General features: G+C 55.9%; 1 protein-coding gene across 1 annotated transcript in view; it reads right to left on the bottom strand.

Moving 5' to 3' along the window:
• The window catches only part of PTPRN2 (protein tyrosine phosphatase, receptor type N2), a 598,332-nt gene that overhangs the window by 514,038 nt on the left and 58,098 nt on the right, over nucleotides 1–26,196 (bottom strand). Inside the window, exon 2 of the mRNA XM_027538454.1 lies at nucleotides 12,626–12,676. Within this exon, the coding sequence (XP_027394255.1) occupies nucleotides 12,626–12,676 (51 nt within the window). The remainder of the gene's footprint in view (nucleotides 1–12,625; nucleotides 12,677–26,196) is intronic.

The raw sequence follows: 26,196 nt of genomic DNA, 5'->3' as shown, positions 1-26,196 counted from the left end.
GGACTGTGAAGAAAGCTGAGCACCAAAAAATGGATGCTTTTGAACTGCGGTGTTGGAGAAGACTCCTGAGAGTCCCTTGGACTGCAAGGAGATCCAAGCAGTCCATCCTAAAGGAGATCAGTCCTGAGTGTTCACTGGAAGGACTGATGCTGAAGCTGAAACTCCAATACTTACCAACGGATGGGAACAGCTGACTTATTGGAAAAAACCCTAATGCTGGGAAAGATTGAGGGCAAAAGGAGAAGGGGACGACAGAGGATGAAGTGGTTGGATGGCATCACCGACTCAACGGACATGAGTTTGAGCAAGCTCTGGGAGATAGTGAAAGACAGGGAAGCCTGGCGTTCTGTAGTCTATGGGGTTGCAAAAAGTCAGATACGACTGAGCAACTGAACAACATTATTATTTCATTTTGACTGTTTCTCTTTGTTTCTGCATTTTCTGACTTTTCTGATTAAATTTATTCTTCAAAGCTTTTCTACAGACAAAATGCAAACAGAAGACTGGGGCGAGGGTGCAGAGTCTGTTCTGGGAAGGCCCCACAGGGTCCTGCTCTGTTACAACAGGAGCAAGAGGAGGACCAGCGACCCCGGTGACCAGGGCGGAAGCGCACACCGTGAATACACAGTGGTCACCAGGCTGGACCGCCAGGCGGTGCGCGCGGGTGGGTGGCCTGGGCAGGCCGGCAGAGTGTTCTGGCTCTATTAGAACCTCATGTAACTGACTGCTTAAACCATGCACATGCATCACTTTGATAAAGTTAACTGAGGGAAAGTTTAAAGCGCCACGTCCCATGAACACAAAATAAACTGACATCTGCCGTGACCAGCTCTGCCACGGGCACTGCCGTAGATGCCCAGGAACGTCAATGAGCCGGACAGTCAAGGCCCCGCCGTGCGGCTCACGCTCTAGGGGCAGACAGACCGGAAGCCACACACACAGCGAGCCCAGACTGGTGACAGATCCCATGCACCAGACACGGCCCTGAGTATGTTGTCTCCAGCAGATGCCCGCTGAGGGCTGGCCCACAGGTGCTGCACGTGGGCACCAGGGGGATTGGGCAGAGGGCCTCTGACCTCCCGAGGCTCCTGCGTAGAGCTCCCAGGTCACACTGAGGCTGCTCGCTTGGGGCCCTACTTTCAGACCCTGACCCAGGCGCCCTGCCCTCTCCCCCGGGCTCTCTCCGTTGGACAATGTTTCAGACCCTGACCCAGGTGCCCTGCTCTCTCCCCTGGGGTCTCTCTGTTGGACGATGTTTCAGACCCTGACCCGGTCCCTGCCCTCCCCGAGGGTCTCTGTTGGATGGTGCTTCGTGCAGCGACAGGAAGGACACACACTCAGCACGGCACTCCCTCCCTCGCTTCCCACAGCACACGTTTGAGTCACCGGCCTCCAGAATGTAGGTAACTCTACTGCCAAAGACCTGGCAGCCCCGCACCAGGTCTGGCGTTGTTGGGGGTCAGGTTACACTGAGTCGTGCCAACTGTTTACATCCCTGCTCTGCCAGGCACCCTATCCTGTCTCTACCTGAGCAAAGAGCCGGACAAGCAGCCCGTCTACGGTGCAACTGAGGCCTAAGTGAAATAAAGTGTACAAAATCTCCCATAAATTATAAAACACTGTGCAGGTGTTAATAGTACTTACAGCTATTTACAGTCTTCTGTGTTTTGGGCAAATATCCTAAATAACGAAGTGTAGAATACTGTCAACTCCTTGGACTAGGGTTATTTACCTAAGACGGTCTTGCGTTGGAATCTGCAATTTCTTAAATGGCGGACTCGTCGTGTGCACTGATTTGCACGTCCACAAGAGAACTATCTTCTATGCTAATGATGCTCTTTCGAGCAAACCGTACAAGTAATACTGAGGAGACTGAACTGCCCTCCACATGCATGGCTGTGTTGCACAGAGCACAGCTGGCATTTCAGTGCAGATGTCAAGGAATTTTCAGGGTTGGAAGGTTTCTTAGGAATCATCTGGCCCAGTGCTTCTCAGCTATGGCTGTGCGCTAGAACCGCTTCAGGGAGTTTTAAAACAGGAAAGGAAGAGCTGATGCCAATCCCCTCTCCCCAGCCCTGGCAATGCCTGGCCATCAGTTGTGTAAAAGCCTCACTGCACAGCCATGGTTGGCAACTCCTGATGGAGCTACACACCATGACGTAGTCAAACCTCATTTTACAGGTAAGGAAACGGGCTCTTTCCAAGGAGGAGAAAGCTCCTTCCATGAAGAATTCACTTAAATAGCAAGCCAAGGAAAGGCTGGCGGCAGAGCCTAGACTGGCCCTGAGTGTCCTGACTCTCAGTCCATTCTGTCTGTGCCTCAGAAATCAGGACAACCGTGTGTGCGCTTAAGTCCTTATGCACACACACACCAGACAATCAATGGCATCAGCCTTCAGATTAAGAAGATAAAAACATCAATCCACAGTGAACAGACGCAAAATGTGAAGACTGGGGCCCGGGAGTGGCGCGCGGCCCGGGAGAGGCGCGCCTGTGTGTCTGTGGCTGACCCCTTCGCTGTGCAGCTGAAGCTGTCACCACGCTGTCAGTTGGCGCGTGCTGCCTGCGCATGTGCCCAGTCGCTGCACCCCTATACAAAGTAAAAGTGTTTTCAAAGTTTGCGTCTAGTTGTTTTGTTTGCGATTCCTTCTAAAGAGTAGAGAAACCAAATGCAAGCTGCTGACGCACCTCTGTCTGTGGCAGGGAAGAGCCGGCCAGCCTGCGGTCACTGCCGTCGGCAGCCCGGGCCCCCAACCCCAGCCACTGGGCAGAAGGAGACACGTGACGTGGAGGCTGATGGCCCCGAGGCCAGTCGGTCAGACCAGAGGTGGGGCTGGCGACCTGGGCTTGGGCACATGAACTGACACCCTCCCCGTCCCCAGGACCCTCAGCGCTCTGGGCAACGCTGGAGCGCGTTTCTGTTCCCCAAAGCAGATGAGAACAGCTGCATCCTGCGAGCCATCAGACTGCCTTCAGAGCACTTGTTCAGTCCACTGGGCAAGTGAGGGAGAGGCCCTGGCCAGTGGTAAGCAAAGGCGTGGGGGGTTTCCTCCCATCGGAACAAGGTCTGATGCTGGAAAATGTAAAGTAGACGTGGAAGAATTCCATTTGGACACAGGTTATAATCGAATAAGGTCACAGTGTTCTATTCCAACAGCTGGGAACATACAATTTATTCTGTTTTGCTGAAGAACTAAGACTGTCCAAAACGCAATCCTATGGTGGGTTTTCCCAACTGCGTGATTTCCTAGTGGCCTGTGGGATAATCTGTCTTTTATTTCTTACATTTCTGCATCTTACCAGAATCTCCAGTAACCTGACTCAAGGGAACTTCCCAGGTAAGTACCCCAAGACAAGCCCCGCCTCCTCCTCCAGAAGGACATCAGCAAGCCCCCAAAGGCCCATGCAGGGTGTTCCCAGGGGCCCTCCTACCACAGCCAAACACTGAAAACCACCGGAAACGGCCCATGCACTGACAGACCAGGGCTCAGCATCAGAACAGGAGGCGCGGGCCGGGGAGGGCCAGGTGACAGCTGGTGCCAATGACCAGGAGGGGAGGAAGCTCAGGACCCCCATCACTACAGGAGGAAGCTCAAGACCCCCAACAGAACAGGGCTCAGCAACAGAGCAGGAGGCACAGGCCGGGGAGGGCCAGGTGACGGCCGGTGCTAATGACCAGGCGGGGAGGAAGCTCAGGACCCCCGTCACTGGGAGAGGGTCACGTACAGACACTAACCCTAAGCGTGAGTCTCCATGGATTTTTACATCACACAGAACTGTAGGAAGGTGTGGGGTGCCTGCTGCTGGGTGAGCAGAGAAGGCGCGGGGGTGGGAAGGGCCTGCTCCATCCCAGGTGAGCCCACCCGGGCAGCCAGGGACTCCCTGAAGACCGGGCAGCACTGTGGGAAGGGGCCTGGACCCTCGGGGTGTCCAGACTGCCCACGTTCTGTTGCACTGGCTGCTCCAGGACATAAAACCCTGGTCATCAGTCTTGATAAAGCCAGTCCACGTCTGGACCACAGCCTGGGTAATCGCTATTTTAATGCATCCATTAATCTTGTACTACTTCCAATCTCTTCACCGCATCACAATGTTTAAAAACCTGGACACTTGACCTTGAGCTGGCCTAACTTCCACGGACCCAGAGCAGCAGGTGGGGCGGGGGGGATGCGGATCTGGGGAGCCTGGGGTCTGTGTGGACCGGCCCCACCACCAAGAGGCCTTCAGGCCATCATGCTTCCCCCTCTTTCTCTCCAAGTACTCCCAGGGGATCAGTTCTACTCTAAGCAAAAATCGGAGCTGATGCTTTTTTCCAAAAAGGAGAAACAACAGGAAAGTACACTGGCCCCCGTCGGACCCCACGGCGGGCAGCTGAGGAAGCGCCTCCTCCCTGGAAGATGACGGAGCCACTGAGCGTTTCCTAGAGGACGGGGGAGGTCCGCACGGAGCCGGCCTCCTGACAAAGCCCCAGGCTGGCCACAGGCTGTGCCCACAGGGTCTCTCGCACCCACAGTATCACCTGGCTCCCAGTCTCTGCGATTTCTTCCAATTCTGAGAACAAGTTTAAACCCATTAACAAAACCGATTTCAAGCCAAATGAATAAACGGGAGGCCCTTCCACAGGAGGTTTCCTCTAATTAATATTTATGAGAGTGGAAGCAACCGAGACCCGGGTGACGCGTGCCCCGGCCCAGGATCTCTCTGGGGTTTGGGTGAGCGTGGGGCTCCCAGCTCATTCCGTCATCGGAATCTGCCTTCAGGGAACAAGATGACACCAGTTGGCAGCTCGCCCGGCTGGTGCTTCCAGCCAGGCCCCAGGCCCTTGTGAAGGTGCTTGCAACGCGGTCATTCTCGCTGCAACACCCACTCACCACAGATGGCCATTTCCTTGCCGCAGCAGCATCTGCAGATCCCTAAGTGGCAAACCCACAATGCTGACCCCAACGCCCGCTGTGCCGTCGTGAGAAGCAAACACTGAGCTCAGCTGGGGGACGGTGGGTCGGCCCTGGTTCTAGATTTGATTCTGACCCCTTCACCCAAATTCAAGAGGTCAGGTCTGCCATCCACTAAATGAGGACGAAGTTCTCTCAGGAGGAAAGACTCTCTCAGGGATGCTGAGATAGTCCAGGGAGGTCTGTGCGTAAAACACTCAGAAAAGCACAAAGCCTCCTACAAGCACACCGATGCCAGTGACGCTGTTTCAGGTCCAGGACAGACGTGGGGCGCGGGTCCACTCAGACTCCCTCCCAGGCTCAGGGCGTGTTCCAAAACAGCCCCACCCGGCTCGACTGTGGGGTCACTCCTGAGTCGGGGGCGGCAGAGACCTCTGCTGTTACCCAGCCGCCAGCTGACCCTCTGCAGACCCGCCTTGTGAAACCTGTGCATCCAGTGTCCCAGGCAGGCAGAGGCTCCTGGGGGCGGCCACGGCTCCTGACGGCATTTCCCCAGCTGCCCCAGGGTGGAGCCGCACTGGCTGGAAATCAGCCCAGTGGCCAAGCTTAGGCCACAGAAACTGACTGCAAGTCAACACAGCTCGCCCAGAGCTAGCTGCTGACCACTGACCAACAGAGCACTGGCCGAACCACTGAAACGAGGCCCCACACGGTTACCCATAGACCAAAAATAAAAGCTTTTTAAAAATACAAACATATAATCTCTAGGACTCAAGTTTAGTATAAAATTTTGCTTTAAAAATACAGACTTTTGTGCTTTTCACAGTGGCATGACTATGGGCACATTCCAGCCTCTGGTCACACCGTACACACTGCTCACCCAGCCTCTGGTCACACCGTGCACACTGCTCACCCAGCCTCTGGTCACACCGTGCACACTGCTCACCCGGCCTCTGGTCACACCGTGCACACTGCTCACCCGGCCTCTGGTCACACCGTGCACACTGCTCACCCGGCCTCTGGTCACACCGTGCACACTGCTCACCCGGCCTCTGGTCACACCGTGCACACTGCTCACCCGGCCTCTGGTCACACCGTGCACACTGCTCACCCGGCCTCTGGTCACACCGTGCACACTGCTCACCCGGCCTCTGGTCACACCGTGCACACTGCTCACCCGGCCTCTGGTCACACCGTGCACACTGCTCACCCGGCCTCTGGTCACACCGTGCACACTGCTCACCCGGCCTCTGGTCACACCGTGCACACTGCTCACCCGGCCTCTGGTCACACCGTGCACACTGCTCACCCGGCCTCTGGTCACACCGTGCACACTGCTCACCCAGTCTCTGGTCACGGCTAAAAACATCAAGAGCCCCAGTGTCAGCTCCCAGGCTCCTCCAACACCTCCGGCGAAACGAACCAAAACTGAAGGAGGATTTAGCACATTTCTCTCAAGATTGCGGCAATTCTAGGCTCAAGGTCCTACAAGCGGAGAAGGAGCAGCCATGAAAATATGTTAAAACTTTAACACCCTCCCTGCTGCAAACCCACAGCCGTCCTCAAGAGCGACAAGCAACTGTCTCCATAAGGAGCCGCTTCAGGGTGTGAGTGTGGGCAGGGTGGGTAAGCAGAAGCCCACGCCTGGGACAGCTCCAAGAGGGGCAGGCTGATGTCATGCAGAGCAGAGAGGGCACGTGCCCACATCATCTGTACTCAGCAGGGGAGAAGGCACATCTGCAGACGGGGCCACACCGCAGTCCTGCACCCAATGCGACATGCTACAATCACCATGGCAACTGGATGGGGCAGGGGCTGGGAGAGCAAAGGATGCCCACTCTGAGCAGTGGACGCTTCCTAAAGCACAGAAATGCAGACACAGGGCTCTCGAGGAAGACATGGTCATAGCCTCAGAAAATCCAGATTCATTTGAAATGAGCTAATTAGAACTCCAATCTTGGCTTTGAGAGACAGCTCAGATTATCCAACCATCTAACAGTTGACAATGACAAACTGGGGGAAAAAATGTTATTTTAAATATTAATGCAGGAAAAAACCAGGTTGCCATAAGTATCTTAAAAACCACATTTTTAAGCATTTGAAAGGAAAAGAAAAAAAACTGCAAGGCAGGTACCACTTCAATAAACAGCTCAAACAGGGAAGCATCTTGGCCCTGACAAAGTCTACTTGGCTTAACTTGCTCCACCCAGGCCCCCGACGCACCTGCCCAACAGCTCTCTTCTTTACATCGGTGATGCTCTTAAGTAGACACCAAGACCTAGTACTTATAAGACCAAAACCGAAACCAGAGGATCGATGAGCAGAGACTCAGGCCAGAAAGGAAGCCCTGGTGGGCATGGGGGGGGGGGGTGGTTCTCATGCCCTCACCCGCCTGCATGGAGCCCAGCAGTGTGGCCCACTGGACATCACCATGGCAAACCCTGACCCAAGGGAAGGAGCCACAGCGTCTCAAGACTGCACATCCACCAAGAAGCCGTCACGCGCTGAGATCATGGGCGGACCCAGGACCCTGGGCCTCACAGGAGACGCTGTCCATAACTGGCGCCTCAAGGTAACTTTCCCCGCAGAACGCCCTAAACAGCCCTGGTTGGGATACAATGGAAAACGTGCAAGCAGGTTTCATCTGCTAGACAGTTCATTATCCTCTCCTGTGTTTATAATTAAAGACCGTGAAGAGTTAATTGGGCTAACTGGTAAGTCAGTCTGGAAACTGGTGCAGAAGGAAGAAATAACATTTCAAAAGCATCTTAAGACACACACGCACCCCAACAGGGTGCTCCCCTCAGAGGTGGCATTCCACTGGGAAATGGCAACGCCACCTCCCATCTCCCCTCGTTCTTCCGTGGGGAGGGGGACTCCCGGGTTGGGGATGGGTAGGCAGGGGGGCAGTGGGCGCTGTGAAAGAATGGGCTGCTTGGCTGGAGGGTGTGTCCCAACAGGGGGCGTGTCCAGACAGAAGGCGTGTCCTGATAGAGGGCGTGTCCCATCAGGGGCGTGTCCTGATAGAATGCGTGTCCCTCGGAAGGAATCCCTCGAGAGGCCTGGGGAGGCGAAGGCCCCAGAGGGACCGTCTAACTGCCCCCTGGGACGAGCACTGATGGAGAGCCGGGAGCGGCTGCTGCAGCCGCCTGTGTGCCCTGGGAGCAGGGGACGCAGCAGGGACCTCGGACAGCACCCCAAAACCCGAAGCACACGGATGCACTCTGTGGGGCCGACCGAGTCCCACAGTGGTGGCAGCACAGGCTAGGTGAGGCTGCTCGGCAGTCTGCTGGAGCGTCTGGGATCAGGGCACTCACCCCCGCCCTATGCAGAGTGGACCCTCAGGAGCTTGCCTCCTTAGCCCCTGACCCCAGGGAAGGCCACAGACAGCAAGGTCTGGAGCTACACTTTTACGCAAGGGGAGTGTCCTCTCTTGTTTACTCAGAACAATAAAACACCCCGGTCCCCTCCAGGACTGGTTACTGTGGTGACAAAACACACCAGATCCGAACACGAGGGTCACACCAGCCATGCTGGGAGCCACCCATGAGACGCAAAGAAGCGAGTCATCAACCTCCGACACAGGGGCATCTCTAGTCCCCCAGAAACGCCCGCCCAGGAGCAGGAAGAGGCGGCCCAGGGGCTCCCTGGGAATTCAGGGCCCGGAGCCGCTGAGGGGAGGGGAACGAGAACTTGCCTCCTGCAAGGTGGCCCAACAGCCACCCCAGAGGCGGAGACGGAGGAAAGCAGGGCACTTCCCGGGGCAGCTTCCTGGCTCCTGAGCTGCGATGCAAGGGTAGCCAGGTAACGAGGAGTGAGAAGACCGGTCCTGCAGGAGCCGAGCCTGAGGGACAGCAGCAAAGGGACCCTCGGAGCCCAGGGCGCCTGCGGGCACGCCAGCTGCGTGCGCGTGCGGACACGTGTGTGTTCCTGTGTGTGGCAGCCGCTCACATGGAGCCACATCAATTGCAACTCATCTCCAGTCATTCATGTGAGGCTCGAAATGGCATTTTTTTCCTGTTAACATGCCAAATTAAACTCTGCTTCGCACCGTTTAACTCAGTAATTAATCCCCATTCATTCCCCTGAGTTGTGATTAACTGGGATCTGGGAGGGGAACAAGCCTCCCAGCCACACACCTCTGGGCAGCTGTGGCTGGAGCCAGGTCCTGCCCGCAGAGCCGTGGACCCACGCCCTCCCGGGACGAGACAGGTGAGGCCCTTCCGTGCGCTCCCTGCTAGATCTTTCTCGTGAGGAAACGCCTGGCTGCGGTGAAAACATTCCCACAACTCAGTGCCCCAGGTCAGCTCAGGCTGTCTGCAGACCAGTGGCGGGGACGAGCCCTCCCTCTGGGCCCGGGCGGCTGAGGCAAAAGCACTCGCATCACTACTCAGGGCTCACGTCCCCAGGCACTTGCCCACCTGATGCTTTCCTGGGCCGGGACACAGCCTCTTCCCCAAGCCCCTCCTCTGCAGAAAGAGCAGGGCACCATCAAGGACCCAGGACACAGGGAAGGGAGGAAATGAGCCTGAAAGGCCGAGGACACGGCTCGAGAATGTGCTTCCTTAGAGGAGTCGCTTCTCTGGTGCAAACAAGTGGACTCGAGGGACAGTTGAAAACGCCCCCAGGTTACAGATGCCACCCCTCCATCTGGGCAAACTGCAGACAGATGGACACAACTTCTCTCCCATGATTCAGGAACTTTTCAAGGAAAACCCCTCTCAGAGGACGTGAGCAGCATGGATCAGGACAGCAGCGGGGCTGCCCCGAACTGACAGACTTCAGAATATTCAAACCCTGCACCTCCCCCTGGTCCTGGGGGCACATGACTGGTCTCATCTGCTGTCTCCACAGTAAGGTCAGCGAGCGCTTTGTAGGGAGGTGGGCGGAGGAGGGGGCTGGCCCCCAGGCGTTGTCTCCCAGCACAGGGTCGCCTCAGATATGCCCCAGCGTCTCGCAGAGGCTGCAGCCTAACCCTGAAGAACTGCTGCAGGGCGGACTCGCCGGAGCAGACCGTGAGGAGGGCCCACTGGTGAGGGCCAGACCCACCGGCTGGCCTCTGTATCCTGCTGACAGAACAGCGCTGGGAAGGCCACAGCCGTAGCATCCCTAACCAAGCGCCGTGAGCCTGAGATGCATCCAGACAACTCATCACCAACTCTACCTCCTTGGCGTCTAGAAGCCCAGTCAGGATATTATCATCCAGGGAAGCCGACCATTTCTCAGCACTGCTTTTATCACCTCAACAGCAGAAGCCAAAACGGGAGCGTGACCTTCCTGAAACAAGGTGGGAACGGCTCTCACAAAGCGGGCTTTGTGAAGCCATTCCATGGGAACCCCATCAAGCTTCAAAGTCAGCCTTCAGAGCCGGTGGTGGGGAACACCGAGCAGCCCCTCCACATGCTGCTCCTCCCAGAGCCAGCAGCCACCAGCGCTGAGCCCGGAGCCTCCGCCTGCGGCCTGGGGTGTCGGGACCACAAGGCCTCGCCAGGCTCTCGGTTCAAGGCCCATGATTCAGACCACATCAATTCTATTGCTCTGACCTAATCTGTTTTTCAGACTGGCCGTACTTTTTCATAGTCTCCAGGTTGTTAAATTAAAGCTCCTTCCTATTCTGTCTTTCCAGTGCAATAGAACAGAATAGCCCCGTTTATCAAACTTGCCAAGACATACTGGATGCACAGCAGCTCACAGCAGCTCACAGCAGCAGCTGGCAAACTCCACCTGTGGTCACCAAACATTAACATGGAGAAAAGTGTTCCGAGAGCTTCCGACAAAGTTACTGATTTGGTCTGCTTCTTTCGAGAAAGCTTCAGAAGGAAAGAAGAAGGGGGAGGGAGGGAGAGTGGTCGTTTACAAGCCTGGGGGTCCGTGCCCTGAGGACCAGAGGCCGCGTGTTCGAGACCCCAGAAAGGCCAGCTCGAGAAGAAGGTGGGCTGCCCTGAGAGCTGACCCAGGCTCCTCCCAGCTCGGAGGCCCTGCCTGCCAGCCCCGTGAGCGGCTGCCGTGGGACAGACGCCGTTCCGTGAGCCGGGGGCTGTCCTGGAGGCCCTTCCCAGCCCCAGCCTCTGCTCCTCCTCTCCGGGCCTCCTGCAGTTCATCACTGGACTTGGGGAGCTGTTCCCTGCCCAGGTTCTCGCCCCGTTACCACCCACAGTGCCAGCCCTAACTGAACGCAGTCTGTCCTTCTGCCCACCCACCTCAGACACCCAGCACGTTTCTGCCGAGAAGCTCCCCACTGCGGCCAGAACAGGGTCCGTGGCTCCCCAGGGCTGCTCTGGGCGGCAGCTGGGGGCTGTGCCCACTCAGTCGGCGCCCACGGCGGCAGGCCCGAGCCAGACCTGCCTCTCAGAGTCAGTTCAGCAGATGCTGCAACATCTTTATTAGATGAGTCTTATTGTAAAAGTAACACAGAACCACTTTAATAAACGAAGGGATGCAAAGGGACTTCAATGTCCGTTAATGCCCCCCACACCCCCGGCCAGGCTGAGCCCCGCAGCCTCGCCCGGGGTCACGAGCCGGGCCAGCACCTTCCATCCCTGCTCGCTGCTGTCCCCTCGCTTGGTCAGGCCACAGTGGGCCCTCAGCTGGACCGGAGGAATATCGAACACCGGCTGTCTCCATAAGTCAAGGCCCACGTGTTTCTGTTTACACTTAAATTGCCTTCTGTTTCCACATAACTCAGAGCTACTCTGTTACATAACGTCAGCACCCTCCACGCCAGGGAGGCAAGTGGAGGCTCGGGGGAAGGAGGGCCCGCGGGAGCCCGCTGGGGACAGGGGAGGCTCTGAGCTGCAGCGTTCCACGCTGCCGATCCACCCAAGCCTGCACGCACACTAAACACACACCTGTTTCTTTTAGAATCCAACTTCACCAAGTCAGGGCAGACGATGCTTTTTTTTTAATAAATTATTTTTTCAAAAGCTGCCTCCAGATAAAAGCTTCACGAGGTGTAAGCAGGAGGAGCCGTGCTGGGGCCCAGCGAGAGGCCCACCCGTGCAGCTGTGGTGAGGAGGTGCTCAGGTCGGCCAGTGTGCAACGGCCCGACCTGGGTGGGCTCCCATCACACAGCTGCTGCAGCCTCCAGCCCAGGTCAGTACTCGCCACAATCTGCAGAGTTCTCCCCACAAAGAACGAACACAAAACAGAGCCGTCCAGCCCATCGGCGTGGTCCCCAGGGCACGTTCGCCGTGAGGACGCACACACAGCTGTCTCAGCCCCCCGTCCACGGGCTCCGAGTGGGACTTTCTCGCCAGGACGCTGGCCTAGCTGCCCCTGGGTCTTGGCCTTCAGGCCCTTGACAGCGTGCCTGGGGGCCTGGCAGACAAGCCAGCTTGGAGGTGGTGGGGCAGAGGCTGCACTGGACCAAAGGGTCCCAGCGGCACATCCCACTCATGGGCTCTGCCCGCAGGCCCCTGGTTGGCACAGAGAGCTGGGTGCATCTGGGGCACCCACGCAGGCGGGGAGGATGCAGCTGGAGGCAGGCAGGGACAGAGCCCACCTTGCAAACACTCACTGCTGGGGAGAGGTGACCCCGTCTCACACTGGGCCTCACGGCACGCCTGGGGCCCTGCGTGCAGAGGGCCTGGTGGGCGCTCTGGCCTGACCCCGTCAGTGCCTGAGGTGCCGAGGCCAATGTCTGCACGCGCTCGGAAGAATCAAACATGAGCCCACCCAGGACCCCCCTGCGTGTAGTGAAGCCAGCCTTGGAGTCACCATGGGCTGGCACTTACCGTTCACACAGGTCTCAGCAGGTCTGCAGAGGCCATCTTCAAACAGGCAGCCTGGGAGGAAAAACAGAGGAGAGAGAGTCAGAGCCTCAGTGCGCCGTGGGCCACGGCCCTACTGGGCCTGGCGTCCAGGGGGCCGCACGGCGCTGGGGGCCTGCTTCACTGAGAGGACGCTGGGCATTGGAAGCCAGGCCACATGCCCCTGGCTCGGGTCGGGGGGAGGGAATGAAGCAGGGCTGGCTCCCCCCGGGAGGACGATCAGTCATCCTGTTCCTCTGTCACCAGGAGGGCCGTCCCCCTCCTGCTGGGAGGCAGTGGTGAGCCCGTTGGGGGCACCTGCATGGCAAGTTCCCCATGGGGCCAGGCCCACCATGCTCTGAGCGCAACACCACTCAGGCAGCATCTCTGGGCCTCTGTCAAAGCCCCTGTTCTTCATGCTCATGGCGTGCACCAAGGTGTCACCAGGGCACACGGACGGCAGAGGCAGATGGACGGAGGCCCGTGTGCTCCGTGAGGAGACCAGACAGGAGATGAGGAAAGTGCTCACCCACAAGCGGGGCAGGGGAAGGGCACAGAGGGGGACTTGCTGCCCCGCGTCCAGGGTCGTCTGAAATGCAGCCCCGGGGCCTGCTGAGGCCAGTCAGGAGGGTGTGAATAACGGGAACAACACTCAGAGCGCCGCTTAGGGTGCCCCCGGCGTAGCCACACCTGCTGTGGCAGGAGCAGCTGAAGCCAGACGGTTCCGGAACGTACACGTCCGTTTAAGAGCACAGAGCCTGTGCTCAGGAGCAACTGAAGCCAGACGGTTCTGGAACGTACACGTTCGTTTAAGAGCACCGAGCCTGTGCTCCTGTGTCTCCAGCTGACACTCCTGCTCGGCCACTGAGGCCCAAGTCCACAGTCGCCCAGGGACACGCCCTTCACTAGGCCGGTCCGCTGCCTCGGTGCAGGCGTCCATGGCAGGACTCTCCACACTGTGTTGTGATGTCAACCCGAGGGCAAACCTCCCTGAACCGGAGACTCTCGAGGTGAGGGCCCACAGAAATGTAGCTTCTTGTCCTCCACCGTCGCCCGAGTGGCTGCCTGTGTCCGGCCGACGGCAGATGCTCGAGAGTCAGTAGAAGAGCGGCAGAGGAGGACAAGCGGAAGGGAGCTGCCAGTTACGGGAGACTCAGCCGGGGGCGCTCCTCACAGGGAACCTCTCTGAAATCCCACAGCTGGAGAGCTCATTCCCCTGGGCAGGCATGGCCTGAGGAAGGCCCAGCTCTGCAGAGGAGGCAAGCACGGTGCCAGGACCAAGGGCACGAGCCTCACAGAGGGCGGAACTGCCCACACTCACAAGAATAAAGGAGTCTCCCCCGCCCTGTGACAGCTTTACACACCCGCTCTTACAGCCCCTTTGCCCCAGAGGAGAAGCCCTCGGAGGGAGACCCCAGGCACAGACGCGCCGTGAGCCGGATGCTGCCCGGGGCCCCAGCTCCAAGCAGAGCTCCATCCTCCTGAAGTAACAAACCTCGTGAGAACAGCATTCCTTCTCAGTCCAGTCTCAGCACACGCCTTCACCGCCTCCCTCATCCGTGCACAGACCCCCATGCCCTGCTCCCTCTTCTCAGAGCTCCGCTCCCTGCTCACTCTGCTCTCCCTGCAGAGCCCAGCCAAGCGGAGGAGAGGATAACACCTGGGGGGAAGCCAGCGAACACCCCCACCCGCCCAGAGACAGCCAGGCATGGGGAAGCCTAGGGAGACTGACTCTGCTCTGCTTTCCCCCAAAGTAGCGACCTTGAGGAGGTCCCCCAGCTCCTCTGGTCTTGGCACTGTGAGCAGTGAAATCAGGCCAGGGTAGCTGACCTCCACCCCACGTCCAAGGACACCAGAGGAGCCTCAAAGAGACGGTAGGAGGGGCACAATCACGTTAAAAGTCAAATCCCATACCCGCGTGTGGGTGACCCACAAACTGAAGAACAGTAATATCAAGGAAGTTCTCAAACTGTTGCAAATGCTCTACACCCCACAGCAGACTTCTCAAGCTGGGGATCCAGCCAAGGGACTGGGGATCCCCGGGAATCTGACTTGGAGGGACAGTGGCATTTGATTACAGAACTTGCACAGGACTGGGAGAAACAGAGGGGGTACAAACGAAACCAAATGCACACCAGGACCCAGGGGAGAGGAGCACTGACCCCGCAAGGGGCTGAGCCAGGCCCGCCTGCGAGTGTGCGGGTCCCTGCGCAGGCACGGGTCAATGGTGCCTGCCACAGGTCACGGGCACTGGCGGCATCAGTCCTGGGAGGTGCGTGTTGACATAAGTCCTTTAGGAGGCTGCCACTGAGCCCTACCACAGAGCTGTGGACTCCAGGACTGGGTTGCCTCGAGCCAAACAACTAACAGGGATAGCCCCACCAATCAGCAGACACGTGGAATAAAGATTTACTGAGCACGGCCCTGCCAACCAGAACAAGATCGAGTTTTCCCCACAGCCAGACCGTCCCATCAGGGAACGTGCATAAGCTATTAATCCTCATCCATCAGAGGGCAGACAGAAGAAGCAAGAACTATAATCCCACAGGCTCCAGAATGAAAGCCACAGTCAGAGAGCTAACCAAAATGATCACGTGGATCACGGCCTTGCGCAGCTCAATGAAGTTGTGGCCATGCTGTGTAGGGACGCCCAGGACACACGGGCCATGGTGGAGAGTTTCTGATAAAACACAGTCCTCTGGAGGAGGGGATGGCAAACCACTCCAGTGTTCTTGCCTCCAGAACCCCATGAACAGTATGAAAAGGCAAGAAGATAGGACACCAGAAGTGAGCCCCTCAGGTCAATAGGTGTGCAAAATGCTGGTGGGGAGAGCAGAGAAATAGCTCTAGAAAGAATGAAGAGGCTGGCGCAAAGCAGAAACGATGCTCAGTTGGCTGGTGGTTAAAGCCCAATGCTATAAAGAACAATATTGCACAGGAACCTGGAATGTTAGGGTCATGAGTCATTTAAATCGGACACGGTCCAGCAGATGACAAGAGTGAACATGGACATCTTAGGAATCAGTGAACTAAAATCAATGGAAATGGGCGATTTTAATTCAGATAACAATTGTATCTACTACTGTGGGCAAGAATCCCTTAGAAGAAATGGAGTGGTCCGCACAGTCAACAGAAGAGTCCAAAACACAGTATTTGGGTGTAATCTCAAAAACAACAGAATGATCTCTGTTTGTTTCCAAGGCAAAGCATTCAGATCATGGCAATCCACGTCTATGCCGCAATCACTGATGTCAAAGAAGCTGAAGTGGACTGGTTTTATGAAGACTTACAACATTTTCTAAAACTAACAAAAAAGATGTCCTTTTCATCATAGGGGACTGGAAGGCAAAAGTAGGAAGTCAAGAGATACCTGGAATAACAGACACGTTTGGCCTTGGAATACAAAATAAAGCAGGGCAAAGGCTTTGCAAGGAGAATGCACTAGTCATAGCAAACACCCTCTTCCAACAACACAAGAGACGACTCTACACATGGACATCACCAGATGGTCAACACCGAAATCAGATTGATTATATTCTTTGCAGCCCAAGATGTAGAAGCTCTATCCGGTCAGTAATAACAAGACTGGGAGCTGACTGTGGTTCAGATAATCAGCTCCTTAGTGCAAAATTCAGACTCAAATCGAAAAAGTAGGGAAAAGCACTAGGCCATCCTGGCGTGACCTGAATCAAATCCCTGATTATACAGTGGAGGTGACACAGAGACTTGGGGGTGAGATCTGGTAGACCAGGTGCCTGAGGAAGTATGGGCAGAGGTTCATAACACACTGCAGGAAGCAGCAACCAAAACCATTACAAAGGGAAAAAGACGCAAGAAGGCAAAGTGGTGGTCTGAGGAGGGCTTACAAATAGCTGAGAAAAGAAGAGAAGCAAAAGGCAAAGGAGAAAAGGAAAGATACACTCAACTGAATGCAGAGTTCCAGAGAATATCAAGGAGACATAAGAAAGTCTTCTCAAGTGAACAATGCAAAGAAATAGAAAATATTAGAATGGGAAAGATTAGAGATCTTTTCAAGAAAATTAGAGATACCAAGGGAATATTTCATGCAAAGATGGGCTCAATAAAGGACAGAAATGGCAAGGAATTAACAGACGTAGAAGATATTAAGAAGACGTGGCAAAAATACACAGGAGAACGATATAAAAAAGGTCCCAATGACCTAGATAATCATGACTCTGTGATCACTCACCTAGAGCCAGACATCCTGGAGTGTGAAGTCAAGTGGGCCTTAGGAATCATCACTACAAACAAAGCTAGTGAAGGTGATGGAATTCCAGTTGAGCCTTTTCAAATCCTAAAAGATGATGCTGTGAAAGTGCTGCACTCAATATGCCAACAAATTTGAAAAACTCGGCAGTGGCCACAGGACTGGAAAAGGTCAGTTTTTATTCCAATCCCAAAGAAAGACAATGTCAAAGAGTGTTCAAACTACTGCACAATTGCACTCATCTCACATGCTAGCAAAGTAATGCTGAAAATTCTCAAGCAAGGCTTTAACAGTACATGAACCGTGAACTTCCAGATGTTCAAGTTGGATTTAGAAAAGGCAGAGCAACCAGAGACCAAATTGCCAACATCCATTGGATCATATAAAAATCAAGGGAATTCCAACAAAACATCTACTTCTGCTTCACTGATATGCTAAATCCTTTGACTATGCGGATCACCACAAACAGTGGAAAATTTTTAAAAAGATGCAAATACCAGACCACCTCACCTGCCTCCTGAGAAACCTGTATACAGGTCAAGAAGCAACAGCTAGAACCAGACATGGAACAACGGACTGGTTCATAACTGGCAAAGGAATATGATGAGGCTGTGGGCTTCTCCAGTGGCTCAGCAGTAAAGAATCTGCCTACAATGTGGAAGCCACAGGAGACATGGGTTTGATCACTGGGTCAGGAAGATCCTCTGGAGGAGGGCACAGCAACCCACTCCAGTATTCTTGCCTTGAGAGTCCCATGGACAGAGGAGCCTGGCGGGCTACGCTCAAAGTGTCGCAAAGAGTTGGACTGAAGTGACTTAGCACAGCAAGACAAGGCTGTATATTGTCACCCTGCTTTATTTAACTTATATGCAGAGAACATCATGCAAAACCCTGTGCTGGATGAATCACAAGCTGTAATCAAGATTGCCAGGAGCAATATCAACAATCTCAGATATGCAGATGATACCACACTAAAGGCAGAAAGTGAAGAGGAACTAAAGAGCCCTTGAAGAGCGCGAAAAAGGAGAGTGAGAAAGCTAACTTAAAACTCAACATTCAAAAAACTAAGATCATGGCATCCAGTCCCATCATTTCATGGTAAATAGATGGGGGAAAAGTCAAAACAGTGACAGATTTTCTTTTCTTCGGCTCCAAAATCACGGTGGATGGTGACTGCTGCCATGAAATTAAAAGACGCTTGCTACTTGGAAGGAAGGCTATGACCAACCTAGTGAGTGAACTCGCTCAGTCGTGTCCGACTCTTTGCGACTCTGGGCACTGTAGCCCACAAGGCTCCTCTGTCCATGGGATTCTCCAGGCAAGAATACTGGAGTGGGTTGCCATTTCCTTCTCCAGGGGATCTTCCCAACCCAGGGATTGAACCCAGGTCTCCTGCATTGCAGGCAGACCCTTTAACCTTTGAGCCACCAGGGAAGAGAGCATATTAAAAAGCAGAGACATTACTTTGCCAACAAAGGTCCATAGAGTCAAAGCTATTTTTTTTCCAGTAGTCATATATGAATGTGAGAGCTGGACTATAAGGCTGAGTGCTGAAGAGTTGATGCTTTTGAACTGTGGTGCTGGAGAAGACTCAAGAGTCCCTTGGACTGCAAAGAGATCAAACCAGTCCATCCTAAAGGAGATCAGTCCTGGATGTTCTTTGGAAGGACTGATGTTGAGGCTGAAACTCCAATCCTCTGGCCACCTAATGCAAAGAGCTGACTCATTAGAAAAAGACCCTCATGCTGGGCAAGACTGAGGGCAGGAGGAGAAGGGGGAAACAGGGGATGAAATGGTTGGATGGCATCACCAACTCAATGGACATGAATTTGAGCAAAATCTGGGAGTTGGTGATGGACAGTGAGGCCTGGCGTGCTGCAGTCCGGGGGGTTGCAGAGTCGGACACGACTGAACGACTGAACGACAGCGCAGGCTGCTCAATGACCAGAGGGAGAACGCCTCGGCTGACCACCAGGAGCCGCTGCCGAGGGCCTTGGAGGTTCCCGGGGCTCAGGCCGTCGTGCCCGCTGCCGGGCCCTCGGGGCGGCCCCTCTCCGTTACTGCCTGGGAGGATGGCAGTGCGTTTCCTGTGCCCACAGAAGACCTCAAGGAAGGCAGGGTGCAGGGGCGAGGGCAGGCGCCCGCTGGGGCCAGAGGCTCGCTCACGGTGAGAACTGAGCGAGTCACGTGCGAGTGGCGGCGATGCTGCCAGGACAGGCAGCAGGAGATGCGTTATTCACTCCCCAGCCCGCTCGCCGCCTGCTGACAGCCAGGTGGGGTCTGAAGAGCACGTGCCGCACAATTCACTCCTGATCACCAGCCCCGCAACAAAGACCTGCTCAGCGTTCACCCGGCTTGGTCCATCCCGGGCGCTGGAGAAGACACGTGGCAGAGACCTCGAAGTTTCTTGGTTCTCAACAGCCAGAGCACATCTCTCCCAGCCAGGACACTCGCTGATTTGACCGCTAATTTACTTGTGTTGCTACTTGTGCTAAAATTAAGAAAGACCATACTTCATTTTAAATATAAGCCATAAATCACCAGGAGAAAAAGAGAGGTTTGTCTGCCAGAGCTTGTTTCAGACACACTCCTGGCCGAGGTCCGCATACCCCCCGACCCCCACTCACCATTGCTGAAGCCGCAGCCTCAGGTCAAGTGCAAGGATGGCCTCGGGGCCAGGGGTCACTCTGAAAGCAGAGTTAAATCTGGGAAGAAAACCCAGGCTGACTCACTGTAAGGACGTGCGCCACCCTGTCCCAGAAGGTTGGGCGGTGTGAACACAGTCCCCTGACCCCCCCTGTCCCTGAAGGCAGTGTGAGCACAGTCCCCTGACCCCCCCGTCCATGAAGGCAGTGTGAGCACAGTCCCCTGACCACCCCTGTCCATGAAGGCAGTGTAAGCACAGTCCTCTGACACCCCTTGTCCATGAAGGCGGTGTGAGCACAGTCCTCTGACTCCCCCCTGTCCATGAAGGCGGTGTGAGCACAGTCCCCTGACTCCTGACATCCACAGATTTCCCTTGGCTTCAGAGCACATGCACGTGAGCATGCAGGAGACACACTCACAAACAACAGACACACACACACGTGACACACACTGAGCTTCAGTGTGACATATTCCTCCGCCCCCTCTGAGCTCTGAGCGGGGTCTCATGACCGTCCTGCAGTGCCTTCTCCCGCTCTCGTCAGAGCTGCAATCCACCTGTTCTCCCAGGCGGGCCGCCCTGCCTCTCACACTCCTCACTCCCACAGGCATTTGGGAAGGGTTTTGTCCTGTGTGTGATGGAAGCAGTCCATGTGAGCTGGACCCCATCGCACTGCTGGCTGGAGACTCACTCCCGCCTGCCCTGGCCTGTCCTCTCCACTGCAGTGCCCCCACCCCAGCGGGCCCTGCTAAGGGAGCCCCCAAGCCCAGCCCCCAAACCCCAGCCCCTCTGCTCCAGCCTGTCACCTCCGGGCCTGGCCTTCTCACCCAGCCTGAATCAAAACAGCTCGCTCCCCTCCCCCAGGGCTTCTAAAAGTGCCGAGATGGGCATAAACACACACTGACATAACACAGAGGCTTTATGACTGAAAAATGTAAGAAAAAAATGAATGCAAAGCAAATCATCTCACCAGAAGGAAAACAGTTTCCCTCTCACACAGAACAAGAATGGGAGCAGTGGTAATGCATCATCTACAAGGCAACAGGAAGAGTCTCAGAAAGCAAGATATTCACACCCAGTTTTGTTAAGCTGAGAACTGATCACGCTCCTCAGCCAAGAACGGTTTCTATCGCAGCCAAAGAAAACTGCAGTGACATCGCCTGGCACAGGGCAATGTGGGGCGTGCGGATAACAAGTACGTCGCGGTTTCCCAGCAGCAGTTCTCCCCAGAACGTCTCCTCACACATGCGTCTTCCATTTCTCCATCGCCTGTCCCTTCCCCTGGGTGAATGATATTGTGCAGCCCTCTCAATACCCCGTATAGCTTGTTCCCAGCTGCCGTCCGATGAGCGCTGCGACCCGGCCCCGCGTCGGATGAGCAGCCAGCCCCGCGTCGGGCGAGTGCCGCGACCTGGCGGTCCTAGGACAACACTGCGCTGCGCTGTTCCCGTTTCACAGATGAGGAAACCAGGACTCAAAAGGAATAATCACCCGTGTCCAGAAGCCCAGTCTGTCTCTGTCCCAAACATGCTCTTCCCCACAACCCCACGCCTTTCCGGGGAAGAGGGTGTGTGCTCACCACAGCTCCTGGAGCAAGCAAGGCCACGGGACTTTCACTGGTGGAGGCAGGTCCAGACCTCAGCCGGGCTCCTCAGGCCGCCCCCCCTCAAGCCGCCCCCACCCTGCGGCCCTTCTTTCCCCTGTGCAGGGGGCAGACCTGGGGGAGGAGAGCGGTCTGCGCGTTATTCCACTGGTGACCAGCCAGCCGGGGGTGCAGAGGGCCGGAGGGAGGGACGCAGAGGGCGGGCACTGACACCCTCGGGGGCCCTCTGCCGCACCCCCATGGCGACACCCCTGCAGTGGCTCTGCCCCCAGCCCAGCGCCTGGGGAGCAGCTCCTGATCCAGCAGGGAGGAGGGGAGAGCCGTTGGTGTGCCTGGACTCGGGGCCATCAGAGTCCTGCAGACCAGGGAAGGCACGGCAAAGCCCACCAATGCACCAGGTACCAGGAGGCCAGGCTGAGGCACGTCGGACAGCGGACACTGGGGAACCACAGCGATCAAGAGGCAGCCAGCCAGGAGCAGGCCCGCCCAGGGCGCGGAGACCTGGCCGGTGGGCAGACAGCTGTTTGGGCTGTGGGTTTTGTTGGTGTTTTTCAGGTTTGGGTGTTGATGTTGACTGGCAAATCTTTCACTTGTTCTCCACTCATCTGGGCCATTTTTCTTTTCCAGGAGCTACTCCTTGCCTATAAACATCAAAACAGCAGCAGCCTAGAAGCTGTATACACGTGTGGCCTCTGTATATGATGCTTCATGCCTGAACCAAACTGTGAGCAGCTGAACCCCAGCGGGGAGCAGGCAGGCGCCCCCAGCCCCGTGTTCACAGGCTGGGGGACTCTCAGGATGGGTTCTGGGGCCTGTCGGAGCAGAGCTGGGCACAGGTCCCCGGGCCCTCATGATGCCTGCACAGGTGGCAGGCAGTCCAGGCCTTCCCAGGGGCAGGATAGGCGCTGGGTAAACCAGCTGAGCTGGCTGTGAGGAGTGCTCCCCAGCTCATGAAGGAGCTGGACAAGAACTCTCCAAGGCCTCCCTCCTGGACCTGAGGCGTCTACGCTCAGCCCGAGGCTCAGCCGGCCCATTCGCTCCCATTATTCAGAGCTGGGGCACCGACACAGCGGCAGGAGGCATTCAGTGTAGCACGTTCCCCCTCACCCCATGACTGTCCACCCTCCTCCGGAGGCTGGACGCCCATGTGTCTGACCAGCCACTGGGCAGCGTGAGGGGCCCTTGCTGAGGGCAGAGGTCCAGGGCAGGGCCTGGTGGGCCAGGCGCCGATGGTCCCCTCTCTCTCCGTGGCTGCCAGGCTCGTGGTGGGGGACCACCCTGGAGAGCGGAGAGGCAGATGCACTGGGCCTGCGTGGTGGGCGCGTCCTCCACGGCTGCAGTCCCGCCCCAGGCCGCAGGGACCACAGGAGCGTGTGGACCAGCGCTAACCCACCTCGTAGAATGCCTGTCAAGCCCGGCAGAACAGAGCTCACAACAGGAAGCGGCCGTCAGCCGGGCGGGATGAGAGCTGTCCCCTGGACACAGGCCCAGGCCTGTCGTCCTGAGGCCCGTGGCAGCTACCTGCACTCACGTGCCCGCCCTCTCCGCTGAGCAGTTACCCCCGGCCTCCAGGTGGAGGGCGGTACCCGGTGCAGCCCCGGTGCTCACACGGGGGCACAGTCCTGTGAGCGCGAACGCCGGCCTCTCAGGACAGACACTCAACCCCTCTCAGTCACAATGTCTAAAGAGGTGTTTTCACCACAGCTGTAGCGGCGCTGGCGGGGGAATGCGGCACACATGACAGCCTACACACTCTAAAGCGGCAGGACAGAAACTTGCCTGTCCCTCACTTGCAGACGCCCCTGGCACAGTGACCCTGCTCCAACACAGTCCCAGCCCCCTGCCCACAGCCCCGCCCTCAGGGCACGGCCACGCCCCCGGGCACACAACCACGCCCCAGCATGGCCACGCCCCCTGTCCACAGCCCCGCCCTCAGGGCACGGCCACGCCCCCGGGCACACGACCACGCCCCCGACAGTGATCCTGCTCCAACACAGTCCCAGCCCCCTGCCCACAGCCCCGCCCTCAGGGCACGGCCACGCCCCCAGCATGGCCACGCCCCCTGTCCACAGCCCCGCCCTCAGGGCACGGCCACGCCCCCGGGCACACGACCACGCCCCCGACACAGTGATCCTGCTCCAACACAGTCCCAGCCCCCTGTCCACAGCCCCGCCCTCAGGTCACGGCCACATCCCCAGCACACAGCCACGCCCCCTGGCACACGGCCACACCCTGGCAGCGATGCTGTGTCTGCCCGCTAACCCTCAGGAATCCACACACCCTGGGTAGCAGCCTCCCCTTATCAACGTGCCTTCAATGCCAGAGCCTAAACGCCACTTTCTCGAAATGTCTCTCGTGGAAACACTAAGGGCTTGAAGCCCTGAAGTTCTGTGAATCGCCCTGCATCCTTTTCTAGGAACTCCATCGGCAGAGAAGGTGTGAGGCTGAAGAGATGCCCTCTCGAAAGCCATCTTCATCCGTAATTTTCCAAGGGGAAGCGCGAGGCCGGCTCCGCCCCACCTTCTCCCCATCTCAACCCCAGGCGCAGACCCCACACAGGCGCCCCTGCACCCACTGTGCTGCTTCTCGATGTTTCCATCAGATCAAAAGCAAAAACATGTTTCAGGGCAGGGTATCCAGGCAGGAGCAGAAAACCACTTCCACGTAAGAACCCCCTTCTCTTGGAACAAGACTCTGGAAAACAAGCAAGAGATTAAAGAGCTGCAGCCCAGAGCGCACAGCCGAAAATGGTGCTCACTTGGGCGGCGAGGGCACCCAGACCTCAGATCAAAGCCAGAACGGAGGCTTCAGAGGCCAGGGGGAGAGCGAGGGGAAGGGGAGACAGCCGCCCACGACGGCTGGGAGGAGCCGCCGAGGCAGACCTGCTCCCACGGCCTGCACGCCCCCTCCCCCTACCCGTCCACCAGCTCCTTCCCTTCCCAGGCGGTCAGGCCAGGCCCTCCCTTGAGGGCCTCTTCCTGTGGCAGACCTGGGTGGCCGGCTGCGCCGCGGGCAAAGCACACCTAGGGCAGTAACTCAGCCCCACACGCCCGCTTCACCAGGACGAGGTGGTTTCTGAGTGGTACTGAGTCTCTCCTAGCTTTCTGTCCCCAGACAGGTTTTCTGAAACGCAACAGTATCTTCCAAAAAATGAATATTTGCTGAATTATTCTTTTGGATTTAGAAAGCATTTCTAAGCTTGTTTCCATAGACACAAAAGTAAAGCAAAGCTTTGAAAAAAAAAATAAGAAGGAGCCTTGAATGTCAGATACCGGGGGTACAAATAGCCGCTGCGTTAGGAGGAATAACTGGAACCCAGAGACCCCGGGCTCGCAGTCATGAGCCAGGCCAAGTGCAGCAGCTCCATGTGAAGGAGCGGCGTGGAGGGGAGAGCAGCTGTTAGAGACAGACGCAGCGGGTGGGACGTCACGCAGGCGCAGGGCCGGCCCGCAGGGCTGCGGGGTGCTGCTGCTGCGCTCCGGCTCCGTGAGAGAGGGAAGACCAGGCCAGTGATGCAGCGATTCCTCACGTACCGGGCCCGCGCAGTCGTATGAAACCCCGGGACCCTCCTCAGGAAATCTATCTCACTTTGCCATCACCACATGGTAGAACACACGGTTCTCAAGCCTCAGAGCCTGTGAATCATCCAGGGTCCTGGTAAAATGCCACGCTGACTCCAGAGGCCAGGTGCGGATTCCAGGTTTCTTCATTTCCAACAAGAAGCAATGGCATCGCATGTAGAAATGATTTTAATTTAAAATTTTGAATCAGCCTACTATACTTTTATCTATTTTGAATCCGAGAATAATGGCTTTACAGTATTGTGCTGGTCTCTGCCTTACGTCAACATGAATCAGCCACAGGCATTACATGTTCCCGCCCCTGAAGCCCCGCCTACCCCCGCGCCCTCCCCCTTCCCGCCCCCCGCACCCCGCCCCACCTTCCAGAGCCCCAGGCTCCTCACAGAGCACCCACTGAGCCCCCTGGACCACACAGCAACTTCCCATCAGCTAGCTATACTACATACACTGGTGATGGATGCTTTCAATGAATATCCTGTTACTAAGGATTGTATTATAGCGTGAATGTAACAAACTATGGTGTATTCTTTGGATCCAAATTCTGTATTTTCCCATACGCCAAGGGATACGCCTTATTCAAATTACCATGTATGAGCTATGAAAGGAAAGTCATGCATCAATTATTGTTTATGAGTATCTTAAGTTCAATTTTCCCATTCTGTTGTTTTCCTCTATTTCTTTGCATTGATCGCTGAGGAAGGCTTTCTTATCTCTCCTTGCTATTCTTTGGAACTCTGCATTCAGATGCTTATATCTTTCCTTTTCTCCTTCACTTTTCACTTCTCTTCTTTTCACAGCTATTTGTAAGGCCTCCCCAGACAGCCATTTTGCTTTTTTGCATTTCTTTTCCATGGGGATGGTCTTGATCCCTGTCTCCTGTACAATGTCACGAACCTCAGTCCATAGTTCATCAGGCACTCTATCTATCAGATCTAGTCCCTTAAATCTATTTCTCACTTCCACTGTATAATCATAAGGGATTTGATTTAGGTCATACCTGTATGGCCTAGTGGTTTTCCCTACTTTCTTCAATTTAAGTCTGAATTTGGCAATAAGGAGTTCATGATCTGAGCCCCAGTCAGCTCCTGGTCTTGTTTTTTGTTGACTGTATAGAGCTTCTCCATTTTTGGCTGCAAAGAATATAATCAATCTGATTTCGGTGTTGACCATCTGGTGATGTCCATGTGTAGAGTCTTCTCTTGTGTTGTTGGAAGTGGGTTTTGCTATGACCAGTGCATTTTCTTGGCAAAACTCTATTAGTCTTTGCCCTGGTTCATTCTGTACTCCAAAGCCAAATTTGCCTGTTACTCCAGGTGTTTCTTAACTTCCTACTTTTGCATTCCAGTCCCCTATAATGAAAAGGACATCTTTTTTGGGTGTTAGTTCTAAAAGGTCTTGTAGGTCTTCATAGAACCGTTCAACTTCAGCTTCTTCAGTGTTACTGGTTGGGGCAGACTTGGATTACTGTGATATTGAATGGTTTGCCTTGGAAACGAACAG

Source organism: Bos indicus x Bos taurus, chromosome 4 (genome assembly GCF_003369695.1).
Source record: "Bos indicus x Bos taurus breed Angus x Brahman F1 hybrid chromosome 4, Bos_hybrid_MaternalHap_v2.0, whole genome shotgun sequence".
Taxonomy (NCBI): Eukaryota; Metazoa; Chordata; class Mammalia; order Artiodactyla; family Bovidae; genus Bos; species Bos indicus x Bos taurus.
Note: the sequence above shows the minus strand (reverse complement) of the source record. Positions and strands in the feature narration are given on the sequence as shown.